Source organism: Aricia agestis, chromosome 13 (genome assembly GCF_905147365.1).
Source record: "Aricia agestis chromosome 13, ilAriAges1.1, whole genome shotgun sequence".
NCBI lineage: Eukaryota > Metazoa > Arthropoda > Insecta > Lepidoptera > Lycaenidae > Aricia > Aricia agestis.
In genome coordinates this window covers 15,771,394-15,798,103 of record NC_056418.1, presented here as the reverse complement: position 1 = coordinate 15,798,103, position 26,710 = coordinate 15,771,394, and the positions used below count along the sequence as shown (strand labels likewise).

Below are 26,710 nucleotides of genomic sequence, written 5' to 3'. Positions count from 1 at the left end.
AGTCGTTATGTTTTTGGTTACAGTCATAAAAACGATTTATTGTTTATTAATGGGCCAAGTATTTAAACTTTGTAAATATAGGGGAGGGTGGGGAGCTTTGGTACGGATTTTACTTGATTATTAGAGCGCCTTCACATTACGTCGCAAGCAGTGCGGCCGCGCGACTTCTATACAAAAGAGGTTCGCGCGGAATGTGAAGGCAGCCATTATGAAGATACACTCAAATTACGCTTATAAATGAATGATCTCTAAGAGTCCGTATACGAAATTTTGCCGAAATTTTTAATTTAACGACAGAAATAATCTATATAGATAAAATTCTATCAAATTCTATCAATATAGAGAAAAAAAAAACAAATTGTGCCAAAAAATACGATTCAAAACAACCTAAATCTCACATTATATTACTCGCCGCAAGGCTAATGTGAGATTTAGGTTGTTTTGTATCGTGTTTTTTTGGCACAATTTGCTTTTCTTTTTTTTTTTCTTTTTTCTCGAATTGGATAGAATTTTATCTATAGATTATTTCTGTCGTATTCTTTTTATGAATTACAGCTCCAAAATGCCGAAATTAACAGCAATTCTTTGCCCATTTTCTCTAAAATTTTGCCGAGTTACATATTTTTTTACTCAGTTATTTCATATTAAAGTGGTAAAAAGTAATTCCAACATTGTATAGACGACTTTCTCAACAGTACATTGTATTTTTTTCATACCGTTAAGACGTCAATACAATCCATAAACAGGTGATACTCTAAACCTTTTACAGCAAAAATCACAAAACTGTCGAGGGTTTGAGTTTGATTATTTAAAAATACTTAAAAAAAAAACAAAAATCTAGCTCCAACATTAGATTATAATTGAAATGATATTACATGTTGTGCATTAAAACTTATAGAAATACTGTATTTTAACTGTTAAATCACGTCTGATAATCAGCGAAATCGGCAAAATTTCGTATACGGACTCTTAAAGATCATTCATTTACTTATAAGCGTAGTTTGACCCCCGGTTTCTGAAAGGTTTGTCAAATCACTGATCAACTAACACTGCTGTTTATTTAACAAGGAGGTCAAATCAGTTTGAGTTTCTGATACATTGATCAGCCGCAAATGCAAAATTAACTAATCTATGATCATTTTTAATTTGACTAGCGATTTGTTTGTTTTCGTTCATTGCTTCACTATTAACTATCAAAAATGCAAATTAAATGTCAAACGAAGGAATTGCAGACTGTCATTGCTTTCAAAAATGTTCTGGAAATTTCAAATCTGATACTTTTTGAAACATTGATCAGACGAAAATTAACTAATCTGTGATCATTTTGATTTGACGCGCTGATCAAATTAAACTAACTAACCGTGCTTCTAGCAACCCAATTGTTACTTGACAAGAGATTTAACAGGCGATTAGTTAATTTTAGTGTTGATCGGCCTTTCAGAAACCGGGTGTCAGTGTATCTTCATAATGTACATAATGTTGTGTTGATAGTAAAAAAAAACTGCATTTTCACGACAACTGAAACTAAATTTTTCATATACACATTACACATCATATTTTTTTTACTTTTAAATGGCTAACGCGTCATGTGTGTGAAAGGTTCAACTGTACAGTAGCTAGTTCTTATTTACGTATTTCTTCTATTGACATACATCTTTTTTCCAGCGCGATGGCTAGGCACGCGTCACGTGGTGATCTTCCTGCTGTTCCTATCGACGGTGGTGTCGTACGCCACGCGCGTCAGCATGAGCATCGCCATCCTCGCCATGACCAAGCCGAACCAGCATGGACACCAGGTTAGTACGTGGCAAAGTTTTTTTTAAGGATTAGAAATAAAAAAAAATTCTAATAGTTAATACTAATGGCCTAAATTGGCCTCGTTAGCTTCAGCTGATGATGACTGCCATTTAGTAAGTCGTTGGGATTGAGACGCTTAACTGGTTTCAAACTGTATATAGTAGTGTTGCGTCTCGTTTTGCTGTAAATTGACCCTAAGATGGAAAACAAACGTGCAGTCCGCTCGCTAATCAGCTTATCCCTTCAGAGAAACTTCTTTCACTTCCACTTCTTTTAAGTAATAATAATCTTCATAGATTGATGTTGACATGTTAGTCAATCAAAAGCTCTGGTGAGTGAGGCCTATGCCCTCAGGGCCTCACCAGAGCTTTTGATTCCTTTCGGGAAGGCCCAGAAACCGGTCATGAAACTAGATCCTTAGTACAAGTTTAATTAAAAAAAACCAGACCCTCCCAATGTTAGTAACAATCATAAAAATATATTCACCTTATTATCAAATACACCTGGTCTCCTCTATATAAGAACCCAACCGATATTATTACAGAAGCAGCATTTTTTTAATAACACCGAAATCTGGTAATATCACTGCAGTAATAACAATCGTCCTAATTCCAGCGAACAAAAGTAAAAATTGGGAAAAACGGTAAAAAGTTGCATAACTTCTGCAGATAACTTCTGAATGGTCAACCATGAGCGTAGCTTATGCTCATTTGCATTTCGCCAGAGACACATATTTGAGAAGACACTTCGAGAAAATATTTTGTATCTTCAGAGAAATTAATTCACATTATATAGCTAATCTTTTTGATTTGGTCGCGTTATGACAAGTCAACGTGAGGCTAGATTTATATACGTCCGCCCGTACGCGCGGTTTGGCGGCGACACTGCGAAATCACAAGCGTATATGAAAATAACAGAGGGACTAAAATGGTCACATTTAGCAATTCCTCTCAATCAATTCAGCAAATGAATTGTCAAAACTGTCAAACTGACAAAATATGTCAAATTAGTACAAATTACTAGATATGAATTGCATTTAGCGATTTTAAAAGAATGAATCATACTATGATTCATAATAACAGGACCACCGTGCCGCTATTTAAAATAAAATCGGCCAAGTGCGAGTCGGACTCGCGCACAAAGGGTTCCGTACATTGTTATAGAGCAAACATAGACCATTAATTAAACATAAACATCAAAATTAAGGGGGCCTAATTCCCATATAAAAACACAATTTTTGGTCTATGTTTGCTCTTATGTACATTTTATGTACATTAAAAGCCCCCCTTATTTTTTTATTTTATTTGAACATTATTCATAAATATATAATTAAAGCCTTTGAGAAAATATCAAGTGCCTACCTGTTGCCATTATTGATATCGAGCAAAAAAGGCAAAAAAAATCACGTTTGTTGTATGGGAGCCCCAAAATAAAATTAATATTTAAAGTATTAATTTTATTTTGTTTTTGATATATTTTATTGTTATAGCGGCATCAGATATACACAATATGTGAAAATTTCAGAACTCTAGCTACAGCGCTTCTTAAGATACAGCCTGGAGACAGATAGATGGACAGACAGATGGACAGATAGACGGACAGACAGACATCGAGTCTCATGAATAGGGTTCCATTTTCACCCTTTGAGTGCGGAACCCTAAAGATCATCATAATCATTGCTCGTGATCTCGCGGTGTAGCGACCAAACCGTTCATTCGCACGGACGCTTATATATCCAGCTTTAGTCGTAATCAGTTGCCTGCGTTTGATATAATCTGACCGACTTCAAAAGGCTCGCCATATTATATTTACGAGTCAATTTTTCTGATAGTACAATATCGAAGAACGCGTGTACATTTCCATCATTTTTCTCTGTCGATACAAAAATATTTCTTGATTTCTCTTGCGTCCCGTGGGGCACGCGTATTGAATGTGAAGGAGATAAACCCTCTTTCGCTCTCCCACTGCGGTTTGAAATACTACTGTTCAAATAATGATACCTTAACTGTTTCATTTTGCTAGCTTACCTAGCAATTTTCTTTACTTTTGTTCAGAAAATGGCGTAAGACATATTATAAAATTCCATAGCAGGTAGCTGACAATGATCTCAAAGATGAAAGATCTACTTACTACAAAAGTTTCCAAAAAAAATCGAGGTCGAACTATCTCATAAGCAGATCTGTTACTTACAGCCAGCTGCGATCGAAGCCTGAAATTTCGGGGATTAAAAAAAATCATTCATTCATTCAAAACGTTCATTTATAAGAATTGGTGAAACACCTGTGCCGAAATAAAAGGCAGGCTGCTCTTGCATTACGTCCAGCCTAAAATCTAAGGAACATAACAAAATTTCACAAACCAAAAACACCTGTGTCGAAATAAAAGTCGTGGTTCTTGCAGTCCAGCTCGGTCCCTAACCCATGTCTGGTTTGAGCATCGGCAACAGCTGGGCTGATATTACGACGATATTGTGCGGTGCAATCGTTCCCGGTTTACGACCGAATGTGCATATTTTGCTTTTTCAGCATATTGATAAGGATGCTAAAACCTTTGATACTCGATAGTAGACCAGTCGCTGCAGCCTGATTTCTTGGGCACGGTTTTTTGGGTTAAGAATAATAATTATATAAACTGATTAGGTAGGATGTAAGGAAGGGTGTCTCTGTGTGAACCCCACCTCAGATTGTGCTTGTAGTAGACCTGAAAGCAGTGACCAATAATATGTGAAAGACAGGACTTTCCTGAAATGCGCAAAATTTCCATTGCGTGGCTAAATCGAAGATTGATTCCATCTTTCCTTTAAAACTCATCAATTAATATTTTTCTGGTTGAACTTTCTTCAGGGAGAAAGAAACCTAATTGCTTGTCTGCACAACAAGTGGCGATATTTTTAAGACCTTCAAATTGTAAAAATGTTATTAGAAATACTGAATACTCAGCCCTGTTACGCACAAGTATGCTATCTCAAAAAACTCGAATTTGAGAAAAACGGCTCTAAAGTTTTAAACAAACATTTGCTTGTATTGTATTAATAAAAATGTGCTATAAACTTAAAACTGTTTGATTGACTTTGTTGAATGTTTCTAGAACATATTGTCATATATATTTTTTAAATATCTGTAATACTTAATATTTAAATAGAGTTAAACGAGTTATGAATAACCATCACTTCATACAAACGTGGTTACGCGTCGTGTGATAATTTAAGTTAGAAGAGTTGCGTGCAATCAGCAGCATGCGATGGGTGGAAAACTTATCTATGTTATCTAATAATTGTATTAGATGTGTTTGACGAGTGCTACCGAAAGGTGGTAAAAACCTCAGCTGCAGTTCGACGCGGCGTTATGTCGCCAGATGTGAGCGTCTTTGTCAAATTTGTATGGATTTGACAATTTCAAAGACGTCTCACGTAATTGAGGTCTGTCAAATCAGTATAAATTTAGAAATGCATCTATGCGTCGCGTTGCGGTCTGAATTGACCCTTACAAATGTCACAGACGCTCAGTTCGAAAGTTAGGCTTTCGATCTGAGACTATAAAGCGTCAGTGACACCGCAACCGATTCAATGCGGCGCACGTTTTTGAAGACTTTCAGTCATGGCGGCATACAATTTTCTCGTGACACGTGAGCCGTGTCAGACGCCATAGAAGTAGATGACACGGCTACCGTGTCACCCGCCACGTTCAAAAAGGTTTATTGTTTTTCTTGGTTTTTACGTGTTTATTAGCTTAATTTATTTAATTGAACCCAAACCATTGATGTTAACGGAAGGCTACGTTGTTTTGAGTTGATTTCGAGTAGTTTTACTAAGTTTTAACCTGAAAATGGAAGGTAAGCGATTTTTTATTCAGGTGTTGCAAACCTTTTGTAGGTTTCAAAGTTAAAAAAATGAGTATATTAACTAGATCTGGGTTTCCGATGTAAATTATACGCTCGTAGATAAATTTAAAGAAGTTCGTTGTTAAGTTTTTTTAACTTCAAAAAGGAGGAGGTTATACGTTCGGCTGTGGATATTTTTTATGTGTGTTCAACGATTACTCCGCTGTTTGTGAACCGATTTTCAAAATTTTTCTTTTGTTGTATGGGGTATTTGTTCCGATTAATCCGGTTCCGAGTTGGTACCATGTTCACAAAAGTGGTGGTCTGATGATGGGAACCATGAGGAAATAAAAAAAATATATGAACTAGCCAATTCCATACATAAAAACTAAGTTTTCTCGATATAATATTATATAGATTTTTGATAAATTGGGTTGAACGAAAGCTGAAAAGCACGATAATTGGGTTTCAGTTATAAAGCTTATAGGACTACTTTTAATTGCAGGGAAACGTTTTATTCCTATGGATAAGGAAGTTTGCGAAAACAGCTAGTCAGAAATATTTTCGAAAGAAACAACTTAGATTAAAACAAAAATCGTTAGTGGATTAGTAATACTTTGATGACAACGCAAGTATTTTTCTACATTATTGTTTAAAAAAATTGCGAGAACTTGAAAGTCTAAAATAATATAGAATAATATGGGCTACCAATATTACTTCTTTATATTCCTAAAGCAGGTCCGCAATTGTAGCAACAGACGGTACAGCTGCTGGAGCTTCTGCCAAACTTCAAAAAAAATTTAGACGAACTATCTCGCTGGTTAAAATACTGGAAAATAAAGGCCAACGAAACAAAATCGGTCCATGTTACATTTAGCCTACGACACGAAACATGTCCCGAAGTTGAGCTAAATGAAATCAAAATCCCACAATCCGATGACGTTCGATACCTGGGCGTATATCTAGACCGTAGACTGACGTGGAAAAAGCACATCCAAACAAAAAGAAAGGCACTCGACCTCCAACTGCTAAAACTTCAATGGTTAATGGGCAAAAAGTCACAACTCCGTCTTGAAAATAAACTTCTACTCTTTAATAGTATCTTAAAACCTATCTGGACCTACGGCATCCAGCTGTGGGGTACAGCATCACCATCGAACATTGCCATCCTGCAGAGGTTCCAGTCAAAAACGCTGCGTATGATAACTGGTGCCCCCTGGTACATCTCAAACACTCACCTCCACAAGGACCTGAAGGTAGAAACTATTAAAGAGGAAATAAAAAGCGCCCTACAAAAATACTCCAAAAGAATGCAAAATCATCCCAACCTCCTGGCTAAAAACCTAATGAGCGAAGAGCCTAATGCAACATTCAAAAGGCTCAAAAGACGAGCCCCTCAAGACATGTTAATATAAACAGAGCTAGCACCGAAATGGACATATCACTGGATATGGTCCATACACGCCAAGAATGAAACACATAAAATCCAGCTCAATGTCATAAAGACAGATCGCAGGACATAAAGGAGATAAAAAAAAATCCTAAAAGTTTACTACTAAAAAGCCCGGCCGCAAATTATCCGAATTTCTGATCAAAAAATACATTTTGACACGTCAGAATTCTGATAACATGCGGGGTCCACAACAAAATGTATGAACAGAGTGCGTTCCGGCGGGGGTCCGGCGGGCGTACGACGGGGCTAAAAAAGAAGACAGCCCCCACTTTTTTCAATTCACAGAATATTCAGAAACAAACCCTATAGGCTTGTTTTACGTGGAAAATTAAAACGGTTTTGTTCGGAGTAGAACCTTCTAAAGTGTAATTTGAGGGAGATACAATCGCTTTCTAAATGACACGGCTCACGTGTCATACGCCACACGTTAAAAACCCATTAGACGCGGCTGCCATGTAATCCACAATGAATGCAGCTTTTAAAAAATGTTGACGGCCCCTATTTTTTTTCAATTCACAGAATATTCAGAGGCGAAGCCTATAGGCTTGTTCTACGTGGAAAATGAAAATGTTTTTGTTCAGAGTAGAACCTTCTAAAGTGTAATTTGAGGGAGATACAAGCGTTTTTTAAATGACACGGCTCACGTGTCATACGCCACACGTTAGAAATATGTATGACACGGCTCCCGTGTCATCTGCACTGAATCGGTTAAGTGTCGCCGCGACAGAGCGACAGATAGATGATCTATGCTGAATAATTATGAAATTATAGAGAACATCATTCGAGCCAATTAGGCCTGGAGATACTGACACAAAATTCTTGGTCATTTGTACCAGTATAGCGGTTTTACAGGGGTATAATTACGTAAAGGCAAAAAATTTTTGTACCAGGCTAATTTTTGCATAGCTAATCATCGTCGAGTAGCCATTCACGAAAATCACCTTGCCATACTTTTCCGACAGCGCCCAATGGCCGCCATTACACTGCAAAGGTGTCTTCACGTCCGCGTCGGTGCGGCCCGGCCGGCCGCGCTCACTGTTTCAGCGAGTGGCCACGCGTAACTATTTCAACTATAAGATAACAGACTTAGTTTGAGTTACAGAATTTATTGATACATTCTGCCCATCTGTATTAACTTAAATTGAATGAGTAATGCCTAACTGATACAATAAAAAATAAAGTTAAACGAATTTGTCATAAGAGATTCTGACTCACTGATAAATAATTTTTTGAAATTGTCTATAGTGCCATATAGACTGTACTGATTAAGACTATTTTGCAGTGGTTAGGCGTAACTCGTCTACTTTAAAATAGCATACTTGTGCGTAACAGGGCAGTACTGATCGATGAGGATAATGATTGCTAATTATTACGCTTTGTTTGTTTCTTCAACTCTAAGAAAACTAAAAAATGCTCGTTTCGATTTTGATTCGCTAGAAAGGCTACATTTACCAATGATATTAAATACGTGATAAAATTCCAATGCCGTGCAAAATCGCTTACAGTTTGTATTGTTGGACAAATTCGAATGCTAGCAGTTTGGTGGTGAAACAAACAGTTGAAATAGTACCACGAAATAACGAGCAAACACAAGTTGTGGTCGCTATAATTACTTTTGTTCATTGATTTATTTACACGCAGAAGGTCAGGGCATTTAGCCAAGTTGCCAGTAACCACTACCAAGTTAAAAATTAGAAAGTGTATGGGATTTTAATTTTTAACTTGAGTCGATTCAAAAATGTCATACTTACTTATATTTTTCATCTGCAAATTATTTTAGACCATTCTCAATAACAGTAAATAACTAACATGTTTTAGTGCAAATACTCGATTGCGAAGGTTGCAAGAAGTCCCTTGTGATATTTCAGTTCTAAGGAGACTAAAAAATTAAAAAAGCTGGATGTTTACTGCGGGACAGTACCAACGCAAGTGCGTGGAGAATTTGCAGATGTATGCAACTCTTCAGGTTTCATTATACACTTCCATTACACGTGCTTATAATCTTCAACCCCCTTTGTAGTCCACTCAAAGAATAGTCCGAAAGAAGGTGTAGAGTGCGGGAGCTGTAGAACCTAAGCAATTACTTCAAAAATGTATTCCCCAAAGGGTAAACAATAAACATACTAAGAACTCTCCCCAAATTGGATGTCCAATAGGTAAATATACTAAAATCTCTCCCTACCCCGACGCTACCCCTAGGGGCCGAGAATTTTTAGTATGTTCATCTTCTGGCCATCTTGAACGCATTTCCGAAGAAATTGCTCACGCACTCTATACCTGCTTCTATAAGTGGACTATAATGGTTATGTAAGTAATTGTTTCATCTCCAGGTGTTCGACTGGAGTCAAAGCATCCGCGACACGGTCCTCTCCTCGTTCTTCTGGGGCTACATCCTACTGCAGATCCCCGCCGGCATGATGGCCGGCCGCTTCGGCGGGAAGATGCTCATGTTCGTCTCCATGATCCTCACCGGCATTGTCAACTTGCTGGTGCCACTCGCTGCCAGCTTGGTAAGTCATCTTATGTCATGACATTTTCAGCAAAGACGGTGACGATGAATGACAGTTAAATAAACGGCTTCAGATTTTCGAGTGTTCCCTTAGACTACGGTTACACCGTACACGTTCAGTCTAGCTCTGGCATCAGTTTGGTCAGGAATGATGAAAGAAATAGCATCTAACCGGTTGATTCTAGCCGGAATTTTTTTATTAAGTGTCCGGACAATATCGTTCTGGCATATTCAGTCTGAGACTGACCGTGTAACCGTAGTCTTATAGTAATGGGAGTCCGGTCCCTTATGACGTATACCGGCCGGCCGGAGCCGGTTGGGGCTTCTCGATGGGCAGTCCAACATACCAGGCTGCTTCAGCTCAAATGAGGCCGGCCCAAACCGGAACGGGCAACGTCAATGTGAGAATTTGGTAATGGGTGGGCGGATAACATGGCCTCAAAGGATAGGCCTGAAAGACTGATTTTGTGCTTTACCAAGTCATGTTACTGGAGCCTTGAAGGCAGTGCCTATGATAAAGTCCAGAACTAAGTGCGTGTCACTAGAGGGATACGAAGCGTAATATTATTTCTAGTGCTGCGCAATTTTTAAAATAAAAGTCAAATACTCTAGCTATCAGGCGATCTACCAGCTCGCTTCCCGATCCATTTAACATAATGTAAATATTGTCGCTCTCTCTTCAGTAATAGTTATTGTAATTCATGTTTCTGGTGGCTATTGGTCATAACTTATTATTTACTTAAGTATAGTTTTAACGGCCAAATATCGGTAAATATCGAAAAGTAAACACGAAATATCCTTTGACGAGCAATATAATAATTGATGACTTATGTTTGAGGAATAAAATACTGGGTAAATAGTCAACTGTATTTACATTATCACGTCAATTATTTAAATTCATTAGCACGCGTCATATTTATATTGCTATTTACATTCCGCAGGCTTTACTAATTAACGCTGGCAGAAGGCCACAGTTATAGAAATGGGAAAGAATATAAATATCAAATTTCAAAATATAATAGAAACACTGTCACATGCTTTGAAAATATATTTGAGGCATGAGAACTGGCCCCTTTACTCCTAAGCGGTAATATAATATTATACTGGAATAACATATAAAGGAAAAGATAATAACATGCGTGTAGATACGGCAGCCACATCATTAACCATTCACAATCAATGGCGGCCTTAAAAGAAATCGCCTGAAAAATGCCATAAAACATGGCGATGGATGCGCATCATTTGTTCAAAAGAAGTTAATACATTTCTTTTTCAGCCTCACACCATTTCCTATTCTATTTATTGGTGGGAAGGTTTAAAATGATTTGGCATTCTCTTAGACGGTATCGGTTCCGCAGATTTCGTTTGCATGTGGATTTTATTGGAATTGTAAAGAGTAAGGACTGAGTAATATTTTTCACACGCTACGATAAATGTAAGAAAACTGCAATAGTGTTCTGTTTGATTTAAAGTTAGGAAGTCCGTATAATAATCATGTTTATTATAGTAGGTACTGGGGGTCCAATCAAAGAAATTGATAAGGCAATACTAATGACTTGACATGGCCCGACAAAATACAAAAATCAGAACCAATTTATTTAATAATGGAAGATGCCCGCAACTCCGTTGCGCCAAAACTCGTTTATAGCGTGGGAACCGTAAATTTTTTCGGAACAAAAAATATCCTATGTCCTTTCCCGGGACTCAAAGTATCTCCATGCCAAATTTCAGCAAAATCGGTTCAGCGGTTTGGGCGTGAAGAGGTAACAGACAGATAGACAGACACACTTTCGCATTTATAATATGGCAAATAAATAACACGGCAACTAATATCTTTTTTAGGCGACTTTCTATTAAGTCACAAAAAACTAACTTTGCAGTGATTAAATATCTTAGCAACTATTAAACTATACAAGCAACAAAAGGCTAGGATCAAAAAAACTAAAAAACGGCTGCTACTGTAAGGTATCAAATATATCAAGCGGGATCAGTGTAAAACTGGTTAAGGTATTATAAAACCTAATGTGGCGACTAATTTTTCCGAGGGGATATCAAACATTTTTCACTGGCAACTATTGGCTTTGATTATAAAAATACACATTTGGCAGCGATTGTTAGGTAGCTTTAAAACTGAAAATGGGTATTATAATAATGTATTTGGATATTAGAATATTGTTTGCAGATTCGTAAATTCTTGAAAAAGGCGGCAAATGCGCTCGTGTGTCTGAGCAGTGCGAGGGCTGCGGAGCGGACAATGAATCAAATTTTATGTCTTTCATTGCACGCTATTTAGTGTTTTGGGTAAGAAAACCGGCGCCGTATCAAGCGCATCATTTTTATTTCATTTCATTATTAATGAAAAGACTTAACAGAAGGCCTACTTAACCACGGATATGGAAGTGGGGGACGGGGGGGGACGGGGGGGCGCAGCCCCCCTGAAAGGGGGTCACGGAGGGTGCAGCCCCCCGCCAAAACAAAAACAAACAATCCAGAAAGTCCAAAAGTAGGTTAGGTTAGGTTAGAACTTAGACCACAACACAGAGGGAGCCGAGCGAGCGTAGCGAGCGTGCTGCGGCAGCAGCCGGCGACCGTTATAAAGTAAAAGGGGGGCTCGGAGAGCGCAGCCCCCTGCCAAAACAAAAACAAACACAATCCAGAAAGTCCAAAAGTAGGTTAGGTTAGGTTAGAACTTAGACCACAACACAGAGGGAGCCGAGCGAGCGTAGCGAGCGTGCTGCGGCAGCAGCCGGCGACCGTTGCAAAGTAAAAGGGGGGCTCGGGGAGCGCAGCCCCCCGCCAAAACAAAAACAAACACAATCCAGAAAGTCCAAAAGTAGGTTAGGTTAGGTTAGAACTTAGACCACAACACAGAGGGAGCCGAGCGAGCGTAGCGAGCGTACTGCGGCAGCAGCCGGCGACCGTTACAAATTAAAAGTGGGGCTCAGGGAGCGCAGCCCCCCGTCAAAACAAAAACAAACACAATCCAGAAAGTCCAAAAGTAGGTTAGGTTAGGTTAGAACTTAGATCACAACACAGAGGGAGCCGAGCGAGCGTAGCGAGCGTGCTGCGGCAGCAGCCGGCGACCGTTACAAAGTAAAAGGGGGGCTCGGGGAGCGCAGTCCCCCGCCAAAACAAAAACAAACACAATCCAGAAAGTCCAAAATTTGGTTACGTTAGAACTGTGACTGTGCTGCGGTAGCAGCCGGCGAACGTCACAAAACACGTTGTAGGTTGGGTTAAAGGCGTTAAAAAGTAAGTTACTTAAAGTAAGTAGGTTAATTTAATCCTAAGATTCCCAAGGGGTGCAAGTGCACCACCTGGCACCCCCCTGCCGGCGCCCATGATTAATTCAAAACTAATTAAATTAATCGATTTTGATTGACTTAGATTAGTTTTCCGTTCGATACATAATTTTTTCACTGCCTTTTGTTACACTTAAGATAGTCAAGAAAAAATTAAATAGACCAAGAATAGTTTTTTTGCATGTCACAATTTGGTTTATTTGGATCCCTAAAATTGTAGACAAAATAAGTTTTTATGAGATCTTGTTTGTACTTATTTATTTCAGACCTTGGTCAAGTTTATAGACAACCCCATTTTAGAATTTATGAAAGCCTATTTTAACTTTTTATCCGCCAATAATCTGTCGCCTTAGAAGAAATTCAGTTGCCACAAAAGAAAATCACTGCCAGATAAAATTTAAATAAAACCTCAAAACTCATTAAAAAGCCGCCGCTATCTAGTTAAAATGCTACCTCAAATTAGTCGCCAAAGTAGTTTATTTACTATCCATTGAACACAGACCCGGAATGGTAACAATTTGTCGCCGCGTTAAATACATGCCTTATAATAATTATTAGTATGGATGATATTTTTATTTCAGTTGGTTAGGATACTTTAAGACGCGGGAAAGGATAATCTTTTGTCAGCATCTAGTGTTTGGAATAATCCTAAAGAACACAAATAAAACAGTAAGGCTCTTAACACACTAGGCTGAATTACGCAGGCGTAAATTCCGCCGCGTTTAAATTGCATACAAAATACGGCCCGAATACGAATGGTGAGGGGTGACACACTATTACGTCGCGTTTTGTATGCGTTTGACATTTGCGGCGGAAATTACGCCGGCGTAATTCAGCCTAGTGTGTTTAGACACTTAGTCTCAAAGACATTAAACAATAATAGAACAGTTTAATATTATAACATTATGTTTACCGTGGTACTAAGCTAGGCCTAAAGTTAATTAGCTTTAATGTTTAGGATATTTAATTCAGTTCTTAATTATCTAGAACCCGATAACAATCAAGTGGATCTATATCTTGACATTTACAGTTTGTGAGGATTCCACGAACTGAGATAGACATTCTTTGGGTTCTTTAAATCATGCGATAAGATATCGTGTACTGCGTACGGCCTACGACCCTTGTCGCCCGTCGTGACTCGTGAGTCGTGTCACGTGTGTCGTAACTGAGGGTATAGACGAGTTTTAAATTTTGAGTGACCACTATCGTTGGTAGTTATTTTAAAAAAAATACGAAAATCAAAAATATATTTTATTATGTTACTTATCTCTTATTTCTATACAGCTCAAGAAAAATATAAGCCTCGTTACTATTATATTCATTGTTTATATCATAATAATTCTGAAAACGTGTTGTAAATCGTTGCATTGTTTACGTAAGTTGGTATGATCAATTTTATACGAACAACATCGCAAAGTGAACATTATCCAGTATCCTGATTCTTGTCGTACTATAGATATCGGATCGTACTATATCAGCAAGTCCTTCGTTGTAAGGGGATACCGACGAATTGCCTGATATAGTATTTCCCTTAATAATCAAAGGCCTATGATTTGATAGCTATTTCAAACTTGAGTGGAGTGGCTACATTAAACATCAAATTATAAGTACGACTTACGTAAACGATGGTTTATTTTAGTAGAGACTTACTTTAGTTTGGACGATAGACTACAAGACGTATTTGTAACACACAAATTTCCAAAGGTTTAAAATTAACATTAGATGGTATAGTAACGGAAGTGTCATTCATTTGAATGAATGCTTTATTTTTGTTTAAAATAATGTATTCGGCGTTTTTTACGCAAAACATACCCCATTAAAAAAGTAAAATTAAAATTTACCGTCTTATATTATTTAGGAAACACAACATTGTTTTCTTACATAGGGTCACAGATCAACTCTGTCATTCATTGACTTTCCAACGGAAATGGATAGTTAGTAAAACATGTTTCATCTTCCGCCTTTAATGCATCACTGATAAATTCTGTCATTAACCCCAACGCAAACAAACCAAAGTATGTACCTAAGTACCCCTCCTTACATCTTCAATTACTTTAAGGGTGACTGGAAGGCGGTGGTGGCGTGCCGGATCCTGATGGGTCTGTTCCAGGGTCTGCTGTACCCGTGTCTCCATGGTCTCATCGGCCAGTGGGCACCAGCTATGGAGCGGAGCCGAATGGGCACTTTTGTTTATTCTGGTAAGTTCTGCGCTATCATCAATAATAATAATATTTGATAATAATATGATCGCAAGAGTGCCTAATGCCTATTAAGGTGTTAGGTCAAGAAATAAAACTATTGCATAAATTATACAAAGAATTCTATTTAAACTGAGGTTTAAATAGAAGTCTTTGATATTATACAGTACAGGTAAAAAAACTAAGTGATAATACTATATGCTAAGTACTCACATACAGTTTTACTCGATAGTTTTACTGCAAATCAAGTAAAAATTACCATGTGGACCGCAAAGCCTCGAATCGAGCCGGCTCGATGGAATTAAATAAATCTAATTTCTTCGAACTTACTCGACGAGAGCCGTCGAGAATTACTCAAGCCATAGGTGCTCAAGCGTGTGAGCTTTGCGGTCCACACGATAATTTTTACTCGATTTGTAGTGAAAGTGTCGAGTAAGTAATGCTAAATATGTGGACGAAAGCCCGAGCCGTGGTTTTTACTCAACCTGATTGCTCAATCGAGTTAAACCGTATGTGAAACTTGAAAGTACTCACATACGGTTTAAGTCAATAAGTAATACTTATATAATAATAATACCTATGGACGCTTCACACCACGTCAGTCTGGCCCCGAGCTAAGTACCTGAAGGACTTGTGTTACGGGTACCAAACAACGGAAATATATTTAATACTTTTATACTATACATATATTTAAGATTTTTATTATATGATACACATATTTAATACACATCCATGACCCAGGAACTTTGATAACTTTTTGTTCCGTCGGTTCGAACCCGCTTGAGCTACCAACAGCCCACCAACTGAGCCACAATTCGTGTACAGTATGGGTGATGGGTCCCCTATGTACAGTTCGATCTGAAAGTAACAGCGCTGAAAAGAGTTAACTTTTTCACCTTTGTATGGGAAAATACATGACGCTTGGGCGCTTGCCCTTTACAAAATTACAAATCACAAAGAAATTTAGCTCTTTCAGAACTTCTAATTTCAGAGTGAACTCTATTTATAAGATGTAGATTAGATTGTAGATTTATTACACCTTGTATACTATTACGAAATATTCTAGATGTAGGATGGTCGTACAATGCAATAAATAAGAGAGAAACAAAACTAAATAATTAATGTAGGTTATTTTTATTCTTGTGCGTCCACATAATATAACGCTCTAAATATAAAATCCTGCGGGAATAAACTTCCTTTGATTAAAACTAGCAGTCCCTACTCCCTTCACAGAAATTTTGCTATGCGTAAAACAGAGGCCGGACCACGAAACCGTTATGCTTATTAGACTCAAACAATCGTACGAGAATGCCGCGTCCTACTGTAACATAAGTGAAATGACGTTGTTAGAGCAGGACGCGGCATTCTAATTCGGTTGTTTGAGTCTCGAAACGGTTTCGTAGTAGACCTACAGATACCCCCGACGACAGAAATGCACAACATCTTGCTCAGGCAACACTCCATCCCTCAGCTGTGGATTTCTCCATCATTTCATGTTGCCTACCAAATTCATCAAAGCCATTCCAATATATTTTATACGTGGGAGAGCCATGCTTCGGCACGAATTGGCCGGCTCGACCAGAGAAATACCACGTTCTCACAGAAAAACGGCGTGAAACAGCGCTTGCGCTGTGTTTCGCCGAGTGAGTGAGTTTACCAGAGGCCCAATCCCCTACCCTATTCCCTTCCCTACCCTCCCCTATTCCCTTTCCATCCCTACCCTCCCCTATTACCCTATTCCCTCTTAAAAGGCCGGCAACGCACCTGCAGCTCTTCTTATGCTGCGAGTGTCCATGGGCGACGGAAGTTGCTTTCCATCAGGTGACCCGTTTGCTCGTCTGCCCCCTTATTTCATAAAAAAAAAATTGGGAAGCTCAGCAGAAAAATCCAGTCGATTTTTGAAGCTACCTGAGAGTAAACGCTGCAATTTATAAAACTACTATTACCTGGGAAGGCAATTTGTATGGAGCTCGAGCTGCGGTTAGGTCTCGTATCCGTCAGGCTTCGATAACGACAGACGGAAGAAAAATACAGGAAATACACCGGAAACTCTAACTAAAACAATGTTTAGACAGCTTAAAACGTTTTAGTGTTTTAAATTTAAAATACTAAGCTAGGTACGGGATGTTTGGTCGAATGTCGGTGCAAATTTTTCGATGTAAAACTATCCTATATAATAACATCCTTTCCCCGAAAATCAAAATTCAATCCTTTTCAAAGTATTTTTATACTTTTAATCCCAATTAATATTACTCTAATAAAAGCTTATAATCGGTTTAAGCAGATAACTAACTTTAGAATTTATGAAGTCCAGTTGGCCATTTTGAGTCAGTCATTGATTCTGAATTTATTAAAGAAAAGAAATTTAATCTATAAGTATAATTTATCAGTAAAGCAGTATGAAGTGAACACTGATCACCAAATAATTGTATTTTCTCAAATTTCTGGATTTAGTCTGCGCTCCCCAACTACTGAATTGAACGCTGACCCAGAAAATCATGCCTGAATATTATCGTCATATTTTATTATGTAGTTGTAATAATTTTGCATTCTAAGCAATAAACTTGTCAATTCACAGGTAGCCAACTCGGCACCGTAATCGAGATGATGTTGGCCGGGGTGTTGGCCGAGAGCGCTTGGGGCTGGCCTGCCATCTACTACGTAGCGGGCGCCACGTGCCTGAGCTGGGCGGCGCTGTGGCTGGTGTTCGGCGCCTCCTCCCCCGGCACCAGCAGGTGGATCACCAAGGAGGAGAGGAAGTACATCGAGTATAGTACGGGCTCCATGGATATCACGGAGAGTAAGGTAAGTGTCTTGACTATAGTACCAATTGGTACATTTTTCTTAAAGAGCCTCGTGTTCGAGGTACAGGTCAGCATTTTTTTATTATACTAGATGTCCCGCGCGGCTTCGCCCGCGTAAATTAGGAATTTTACAGAAACCGTACATTTTCCCATAAAAATATTTCCCCCGTTTTTCCCACATTTTCCTAAGTTTCTTCGGTCATATTAGTCTTAGCGTGATAATATAATATAGCCTATAGTCTTACTCGATAAATGATCTATCTAACACTGAGATAAGTTTTTAAATGACCTGTAGTTCCTGAGATTGACGCCTTCAAGCAAACATACTCTTCAGGTTATGTATCAAAAAAATCCATACCTACCTAATATTATAAACTCGAGTCTCGATCTAAAAGACTATGAAATGGTATAATATGGTAGTGATGATGATGATGACGATGATGAATGTAATTTGCATAGTAGCATATGCTTTCTGTTCTTAAAACAACGCCGAAACTCCCAAACTTGTATCTATAAAGAATCAGGAGTTCTCTCAGCACCTTCCGAACCACGGTATACCAGGTATATCTGGGTGCAAAATCTTACTTGTTGGTAGCATATGCTTAGAATATTTCTCACGAAACCGAAGTCACCACATGTTTCCCTATTAGTTTTGAGGAGTTCTCTCGATTACTTATGGATCCTTCATCAGATCACTACTTTTGTGAATATAATACCAAATTGGGATGATACCCTATATACCAAAAGAAAAAATTTGAAAATCGGTTAACAAACGGCGGAGTAATCGTTGAATATAAGAAAACGAACATAACACCTCCCCCATTTTGAAAGTCGGTTAAAATTGTAGCCTATGTGTTATTCTGATGTATAAGGTATATTATTGTAAAGTTTCATTAAAACCCGTTCAGTAGTTTTTGCGTGAAAGAGTAACAAACATCCATACATCCACATATTCATACATCCTGGATACATCCAAACAAACTTTCGCCTTTATAATATTAGTAGGATGAATCGCTTTCGAATTTGCGAGCGCAGTTGTCGAGCAGTCGCTGAATATAGTCATCCGGGTCGCTGCTTTGACAGCTCGTATACCATTTAACCAAAACTACCATTTTATTTACCATAATAATTTAACCAGATTGCATCTTTTGACTTTGCCAACCACGCGTGTGTGAACCTAGACACTTAATGAACCATATTAACCAACAAACCAAACCAAACCTCCAAACTCTACCTAATACAAACCCTTTACACCTCATCTTTGGTTTCTTTTATAGCAGATTTTTTTTTGTTTATTAAATGCACTCGAACATAAATAAAAAATGAGCAAACCTATTACCTAATGGCAAATGATTACCACCCACGAAAACTAGAGAACGTTTCTTTGACGTTTTTTGTTCCCCATAAACCACAGACTTACTCAGATTATCTCCATGTATGATGTTGTTGGTTTTGAGAAAAAGAAATGTTTCCGTTTTACTTTAAGGCCGTATCAATAATCTTTGGTGTATTTGAATAATATTTATTTCATAGTCATAAGGTCAAAACCGGTACACCCGATCTCTGGGCGAAGCATCATGAAATAGTCACAAAGTGTTTCTTGAAACAGCTCTCAGAGTAATGAAAGTGTACTTGTCTTAAGTGCAGTGCTCTTAGGACACGAAGTAGCTAAGATACCCGGAAGTTTCTTAATTTTATTCATCACCAGCTTCCTAGCTTATTAGCTAGAACTGGAGCAAAGTACTTGTTATTTTCGCTGCAAAATTATACTTTTGTGCCAAATATTGCTGCACAAATGGAATAGCTTTATGACTTTCATGGTTCTTTTGAAACGGTAACTCATTATTATCTCAAATAACAAGAAACCTGAATTATTTTGTCCTTACTGAGAATAAAAAACATACTGAAGCAAACCACTTTTATTTTATATTCCTCCATTTCGTGTTTCACAAAAATAATATTACGTAACAACGGTTAAAGCAACATCAGGCAACATCCCTTAAATATATAACTGGTGTTATTAAAAATGTGGCCTCATTTCTTACGCGTTCTACTGATGACTGATGGAACTACCCTGTATTTCCAAGTGGAATTATAAAAGCATAATTATATTTTGTTTTTATATACCTAATTTTGAAATTAAACAATGCTTATTTTAACCTTCCAGAGAATTCCAACTCCGTGGAAGGCAATCTTGACATCGGTCCCGTTCTGGGCGATCATCCTGGCGCACAGCGGACAGAGCCTGGGCTTCTGGACGCTGCTGACAGAGATGCCGTCCTACATGGACAAGGTGCTCAAGGTTGACGTTAAAAGCGTAAGTATATTTTACTATTTCAGTTATAATAATAATAACCTACATAGCCGTTTTCGGCTTCAGTGAATTCAGACTCTAATATGGTGTATATTTTATATATTTTATTTGCTTTTAGCCCTGCTTGTTTGCATAATAACAGACATCAGAATGTCGAATCAGAACGGCGTAAAATGATGTAGTTGCCTCCTCTTCGGGCCTTGCTATCCTTGCCCTAAACCTCAAACAGGTCATTGCATTTTGTGCTTAAGAGGTTTCATAAGCTTCATCGTCATGATAGTAACCTGAGCATACAGAACAGTCGGGTATTATGTTCCTTTTAACATTTATAAGACCTAATCGTATTACAGAGTGGTCTCCTATCAGCTCTGCCGTACGTGGCGATGTACATTCTGAGCTTCGTGTTCAGCTGGACCGCCGATTTCCTCATCAACAGGAACATCTTCGCCCTCTCCACTACTAGAAAGATCTTCAATACTATTGGTGAGTTTATTACAACATACCAAGGTACAGTATAAACTGTCATGCCCATTTTTTTTTATGAAATAAGGAGGCAAATAAGCAAACAGGTCACCTGATGGAAAGCAACTTCCGTCGCCCATGGACGGAAAGACGGAGAACGTGGTATTTCTCCGGTCGAGCCGGCCCATTCGTGCCAAAGCATAGCTCTCCCACGTATAAACGTATTTCATATAAATCTACCTTATCTAAGACTGAGGCTGAGACTTATCTTTCTGGCTTTGTTTGAGGATAAATATTACCTACTCCTCACTAATTCTCCAGATTTATTCCGTTACCGATCAAAATAAAGTTTTGGTTTGTCCCTAAGGCACACTTACTATCAAAAGGCTTTGGTATTTATAGTTACCACCGTTGATCCTGGCTGCACAGGAGATGGATGATTGGAGGAAATGTGTGGTAATATATTGAACAGATAATATAAAGTAGCCTGACATCGTTAATGTAATTTAATATTTGATGTTGTAGCGTTCTGGGGTCCCGCCGCCGCGCTACTGGGTCTAACGTACATCCCGGCCGGCCACCTGCCGCTCGCCGTCTCCATACTGACGCTCACAGTCGGTCTGAATGGCGCGCATTATGCTGGATTCTTGGTGAGTGCTATCAAAAAACAGAAGCAGAAAATACATGAGACGTTATAGTTGATCTAAACACAAAAGAAATAATTGATAAAGATGATATCAATTATTTTGATGATTTATTTATTTATTTTAAAAGGTTTGTCAACAATTGCTAACACTTATAATAAAGTACAGGATACACTTAATTAATTATCATTCAGTCTTGATGATGATGTTATAGACTGATAACAATGATGACAATGGTATATAATCTCAGGAACTCTAAAATGATATCCAATTATTATGACAATGCTAGGATGACTTAGATGCTTAAGCCCAGGCCATCGTGAACTGTAGATTACGATAACTGGGTCTAAAATGCAATAGCGCATGGCTCATTAGTCATTACATAACTGCCTGGCAATCCACTGCCACTGACCATCGTCCACCATCATACACCATTACTTCGTTAATACAGGCTATCGCCACTGTGTAAACGGCGATGACTTGTATTGGGCCAGCATAGTCCATTATGAAGAGGCACCTGCTTAGAATGATAATAATAAGTTTGACAATCATGACGTTACTCCAGATCTCGCACATCGACCTGTCACCGAATTTCGCCAGCACGCTGATGGGCATCACCAATGGCTGCGGGAACATCTTCTCCATCATGGCGCCGCTCTCCGTCACACTCGTCGTCGCTGATGAGGTAAGATAAGATATAGAACCTTCCGTCGTATAAGAAGATAGAAAACTCAACACAATAATATATAGTTTTGTTTTCAACGAAGCCGTAAACTAAGAACCGAATATAGTTTTGCAGATAAACTATAATATAGTGTAAAGATTTATAAAGTCTTACGGTGCCACTCGTTTGTGATGGAACTGTGGGATATGTGTGGAGGCCAAAGGAAGATCTTCCGACCGAGCGAGGTGTTATGCTCGGTCAGGCCGAAGCCCACGTGATATATTTCAGCTGTCGTATATATACCGACGCGCTCAGAAAACTTCGATAGCGCGATGCAAGAATGTTAGGCGAATTGTGGGTACCGCCACATCACTCCCCCCCGAAGACCGGAGGTCAAATCTTGAAGTCTTGTCGCATGAGTCGCCAGTGCCAGTGAGTTCCAGTGAGTCGGAACTGTTGCAGTGAGTCCCAGTGCGAAGGAACTGTAAGCTGCTGCACGGGATTCGGTGAGTCGGATAAGCTGCCGTGCGGGGGCCGATGCTATGCGGTTGGTGTAGTGAGAAAGCCCGATGATGCCGATGCGGAGTCGCCCAGGCCGCGGTACATAGAGGCGATATGCTGGCTGGCACGGTGCGAAGGGGCGGGGAGTGATGATGATGAAGGAGGCGTGCTCTGTCGAGGGTCACCAATGTGGGATATGCGTGGAGGCCAAAGGAAGATCTTCCGACCGAGCGAGGTGTTATGCCCGGTCAGGCCGAAGCCCACGTGATAAATTTCAGCTGTCGTATATATACCGACGCGCTCAGAAAACTTCGATAGCGCGATGCAGGAATGTTAGGCGAATTGTGGGTACCGCCACAGTCATACAGGCTCTTTTAAACTTACTAAATCATGACTTGTATCCCTTACAGAACAGCGCGGAAGAGTGGCGGAAGGTGTTCTTCATCTCGATCGGGTTCTACTTCCTCAGCAACCTCTACTTCATCCTGTTCATGTCGGGGCAGGTGCAGGACTGGAACGAACCCAAACCCACAAGCTCCTCTATTGGTGAGTGACCCTGAAGAGATAAGTAAATATTTGTATTCACTACAATATAGCACAGATTTACATTCACTACACCATATTATTATCATATTTTGTGAGTGCATCCGTCTGTTAGGTCATAGACGGACTACAAGTTGCAGTCGGGACGGACTGCTCTAGAGCGGTTGCGTTGGCACCGACCGCTCAAGAACTGCTCGAGCGGTCCGTATATTGCGGATATGAATTTAGTATGAAAATTGCAAATCGCCGTGCGGCGACCGCATTTTGCAATCAATTTCGACTGCAAAATGCGCTCCGTCTATGGCCGTAAGGCCGGCCTCTTCTCTCTTCAAGCAAAATTGACAATTAGAGATATATAAAATCTTTGGGAACGTAGGTTTGGGCACTGGGCTAACGCGTAGGCTACTTTTTTCCGAAAAATCACAGTTTTTCGATTGATACTGTAACATGCTTTGTTGAAAATTGAATGCTGTCGAGGTGCAATTTCGAAGACGGTTGTTCCTAGTTATTATTGAGTAATTAATGTAATAACAAAACTTAATTTGTTCCAGAAAACGGAGAGCAAGGAGAAAGTGAAAAATCGAAAAATCTAGAAAAGAAAGACAGCGTGTCCGACCAGAAATTATGAGAGAACGAAAGAACGATAGTGTAAACTAGTCAACGAATTTCATAGAAATGTTATAACATTATAACAATATGGGGGTTCAAAAATCTTAAGGGGCAAAGAATATGAGCCAAAAATAAGGCCTTTATAATATAAAAGGAATAAATATGAGAACCAAAAAATAAAGGCCAAAATTTTTTTTGAAACCGAGTTTTGGGGCCAAAAAAGGTTCATAAATAAAAGATATTAGTAATCAGTAATCACACAAAGGCCAATAATAGTTCCAAGCAAAAAGGGACATCAAAGTGATCCAATAAGGAATTTTACCTTGACACAAAAGTCACACTGTAAGTGTCATAAAGTAGAGTAAATCCACCGTTTCCCGGAAACGAAACTCGCTTAACAAAAAGTCATATATTATGCACAAACGAGACGTCAATAGAATTGTTTTGCTATTTCAAGTAATCAGTAGATTAGGTACTTACGAGTACATTTATACAAAATTATGCAAAATTAATGCAACTTCGTTCCTTTTTCGATGTAGTCAAAATATGGAAATATTTAGATTTTAGACCAAACTACCATTCTTTCTCATGAAATGTCAAACCAACGTATATAACATTCGTTTTAAGGATATTATGAGAATATTTTTTGCTGTGCGATAGGAAACAGACTGGATCGAACTAGGAACAAAGCTTCTTATATCTTTCGTAAGATAAATATCTTACGAAAGATATAAGAATAAAATGAGCTACTAAAATCGCTTTAAAGAATCAGCGGAAAAGTTTACAAATCTGCTGCATATTCAAACTCATTTAACATTTTATAAAAATTTATATTATAAAAATTTACGCGATGTGATGCATTCGCTACTTTAAATTATTTGTAATCGTGCTTATGTGTGCGTGCACCTGATTTGCGATCTAGTTTAAAAATGCTATACTGTATAATATTTATACTGTACAAAAGCCTCCCAATAATGGTCGTTTCATTAAGATTCAATTTTATAATTTTATTTTCCAATATTCGACGTCTGATTTATTTCTGTGAACCAAAACACGTGTAAGGTATTTTCTTTTCATTAAAAGTGTAAGCCGGGACTGAACTTTCCGGAATTTTCCAGATGCTATACTGTATAATATTTATACTGTACAAAAGCCTCCCACTAATGGGCGTTTCATTAAGATTCAATTTTAATTTTTTTTTCCAATATTCGATGTCTGATTTATTTCAGTAGACCAAAACACGTGTAAGGTATTTTCTTTTCATTAAAAGTGTAAGCCGAGACTGAACTTTCCGGGATTTTCCGGTCGGAAAAAATTTGACCCCAAAAATAGATTTCTGGACTACAATACAATAACTTTTTTAATTTTTCACGCCGGGTTGGTTCCCGAACCGGTGGTACGTCAACAAGTAGGGTTCTAAAAATATTGTTTTCAAAATTAAAAATTGTATAATATTTTTATATAATATACTAATTTATTTTATAACATAAAAGATAATAGCCGAATTTCCTAGTAGGGTTTCGTATTTTTCTACCCGAAAATTTCGGCCAATATCAGCTATATTAGTATGTCTATGCACAGAAATAAATCATGATTAATTTCTGTGAGATTATGTGAAGATTTTCCTTAATTACTTAAAAGGTATTCGAAGTAATTATCTATCCAAACTATGGTTGAAACCACGAGTTGAGTAACAAAACTCCATATTTTTATTTATTTGTCAATGTTATTACAAATTTTTTGGTTTAATTCGTAGCTGTTTGGATTGCAGGCGATATTTAATCAAAGTATTTGCCTGGTAGTACAAACAATAATTTTGTTTTAAAACAGGTTTGAATCGATTTTATCGTGAATTTTGATACCGCCAAAGAGACGTATTATTTATTATTTATTCTGGCTGTAATTGTATAGCTGATAGCTATGTAAATAAATGTTATTATTAAGTTTTACCTTTTGTTTATTTCGTTACCAAGCCCTGATTCCATGTTATCATTATTGGGTATCTAATATATAAAAATAAATCGGGTTTTCCTTCCTGACACTATAACTCCAGAACGCACGAACCGATTTCCACGGTTTTGCATTCGTTGGAAAGGTCTCGGGCTCCGTGAGGTCTATATAATAGCAGGAGTCACCAAATGACGGACCGCGGTCCGCATCCGAACCACCGAACCATTGTATGCGGACCGAGCATTTTCGAAGATGAACTTCAGTAAAAATAAATTTCGGTCTCGACCACAGAAAAACCGTTTAATAAATAAATAAGTAAATAAATAAATAAATAAAAATGGATATAGTTAGAACCGTCATGTCGCTCCAATTTGTATGAACACGAGCGTGTCACTTTTTTTATACCTACTGTGACGTCATAAGAGCGCTTTTGTGATGGAAATACCCGTACGCGCGGAATCGATTCGAGGGCATCGCCGCGCCCCGTCTCTTTTGCCACTTTAATAGGTATAATCTAAAGATACGTGCTTGCCAGGACACCTAGTAATATATCATATTATTCTAAACTAAATCACTAAACAGGAACATAAATATATCTATCTATATAATATACTTACTTATAATAAAATCGTAGAGGTAAAATTTTTGTACATTGAAAATAAACTTGAAAAAACGAGTCTGGGGCATGTTAGAAGAGAAATAGAACACATTTTACCTACTTTTGAATTTTTTGTATCTGTCTGTTTGTCTGTTTGTACAGGCTAATCTCTGAATCCGCTGGACCGATTTCAATTAAATTTGGCATGATGATACCTTACATCTCTGGTCAACATTTAAGATACTTTTTTTTAGCCGACTTTCAAAAAAGGAGGAGTTAATGTTTACTTTGCTGTTTGTGGTCAGATTTTCATAATTCTGTTTTTTTTGTATAGATAAAATCGGCCAAGTGCGAGTCGGACTCGCGCACGAAGGCCAAAAGTTGTTTTTGTATGGGAGCTCCCCTTAAAATTTAATTATATTCAAATTTTTTATTAATTATTAAAGTACACATATAATTAAGGATTCTGTGAAAGTTTCAACTGCCTGCCTGTTGTAATTTTATCGATATCGAGCAAAAAAGCAAAAAAATCATGTTTGTTGT

General features: G+C 38.2%; 1 protein-coding gene across 2 annotated transcripts in view; it reads left to right on the top strand.

Moving 5' to 3' along the window:
• The window catches only part of LOC121733185 (putative inorganic phosphate cotransporter), a 46,432-nt gene extending 22,533 nt beyond the window's left edge, over nt 1-23,899 (top strand). Inside the window, exons 1-11 of one of the 2 annotated variants that reach the window (XM_042123357.1) lie at nt 1,443-1,448; nt 1,666-1,796; nt 9,400-9,579; nt 14,940-15,078; nt 17,657-17,883; nt 20,050-20,199; nt 20,547-20,679; nt 21,184-21,308; nt 21,868-21,987; nt 22,878-23,013; nt 23,562-23,899. In XM_042123357.1, coding sequence (XP_041979291.1) covers nt 1,746-1,796; nt 9,400-9,579; nt 14,940-15,078; nt 17,657-17,883; nt 20,050-20,199; nt 20,547-20,679; nt 21,184-21,308; nt 21,868-21,987; nt 22,878-23,013; nt 23,562-23,638 — 1,338 coding nt within the window. In that variant the 5' untranslated portion in view covers nt 1,443-1,448; nt 1,666-1,745 and the 3' untranslated portion in view covers nt 23,639-23,899. Of the gene's footprint in view, nt 1-1,442; nt 1,449-1,665; nt 1,797-9,399; nt 9,580-14,939; nt 15,079-17,656; nt 17,884-20,049; nt 20,200-20,546; nt 20,680-21,183; nt 21,309-21,867; nt 21,988-22,877; nt 23,014-23,561 lie in introns of those variants that run through there. The other variant, XM_042123356.1, reaches the window with a different exon arrangement.
• Nucleotides 23,900-26,710: the final 2,811 nt, after the last annotated feature.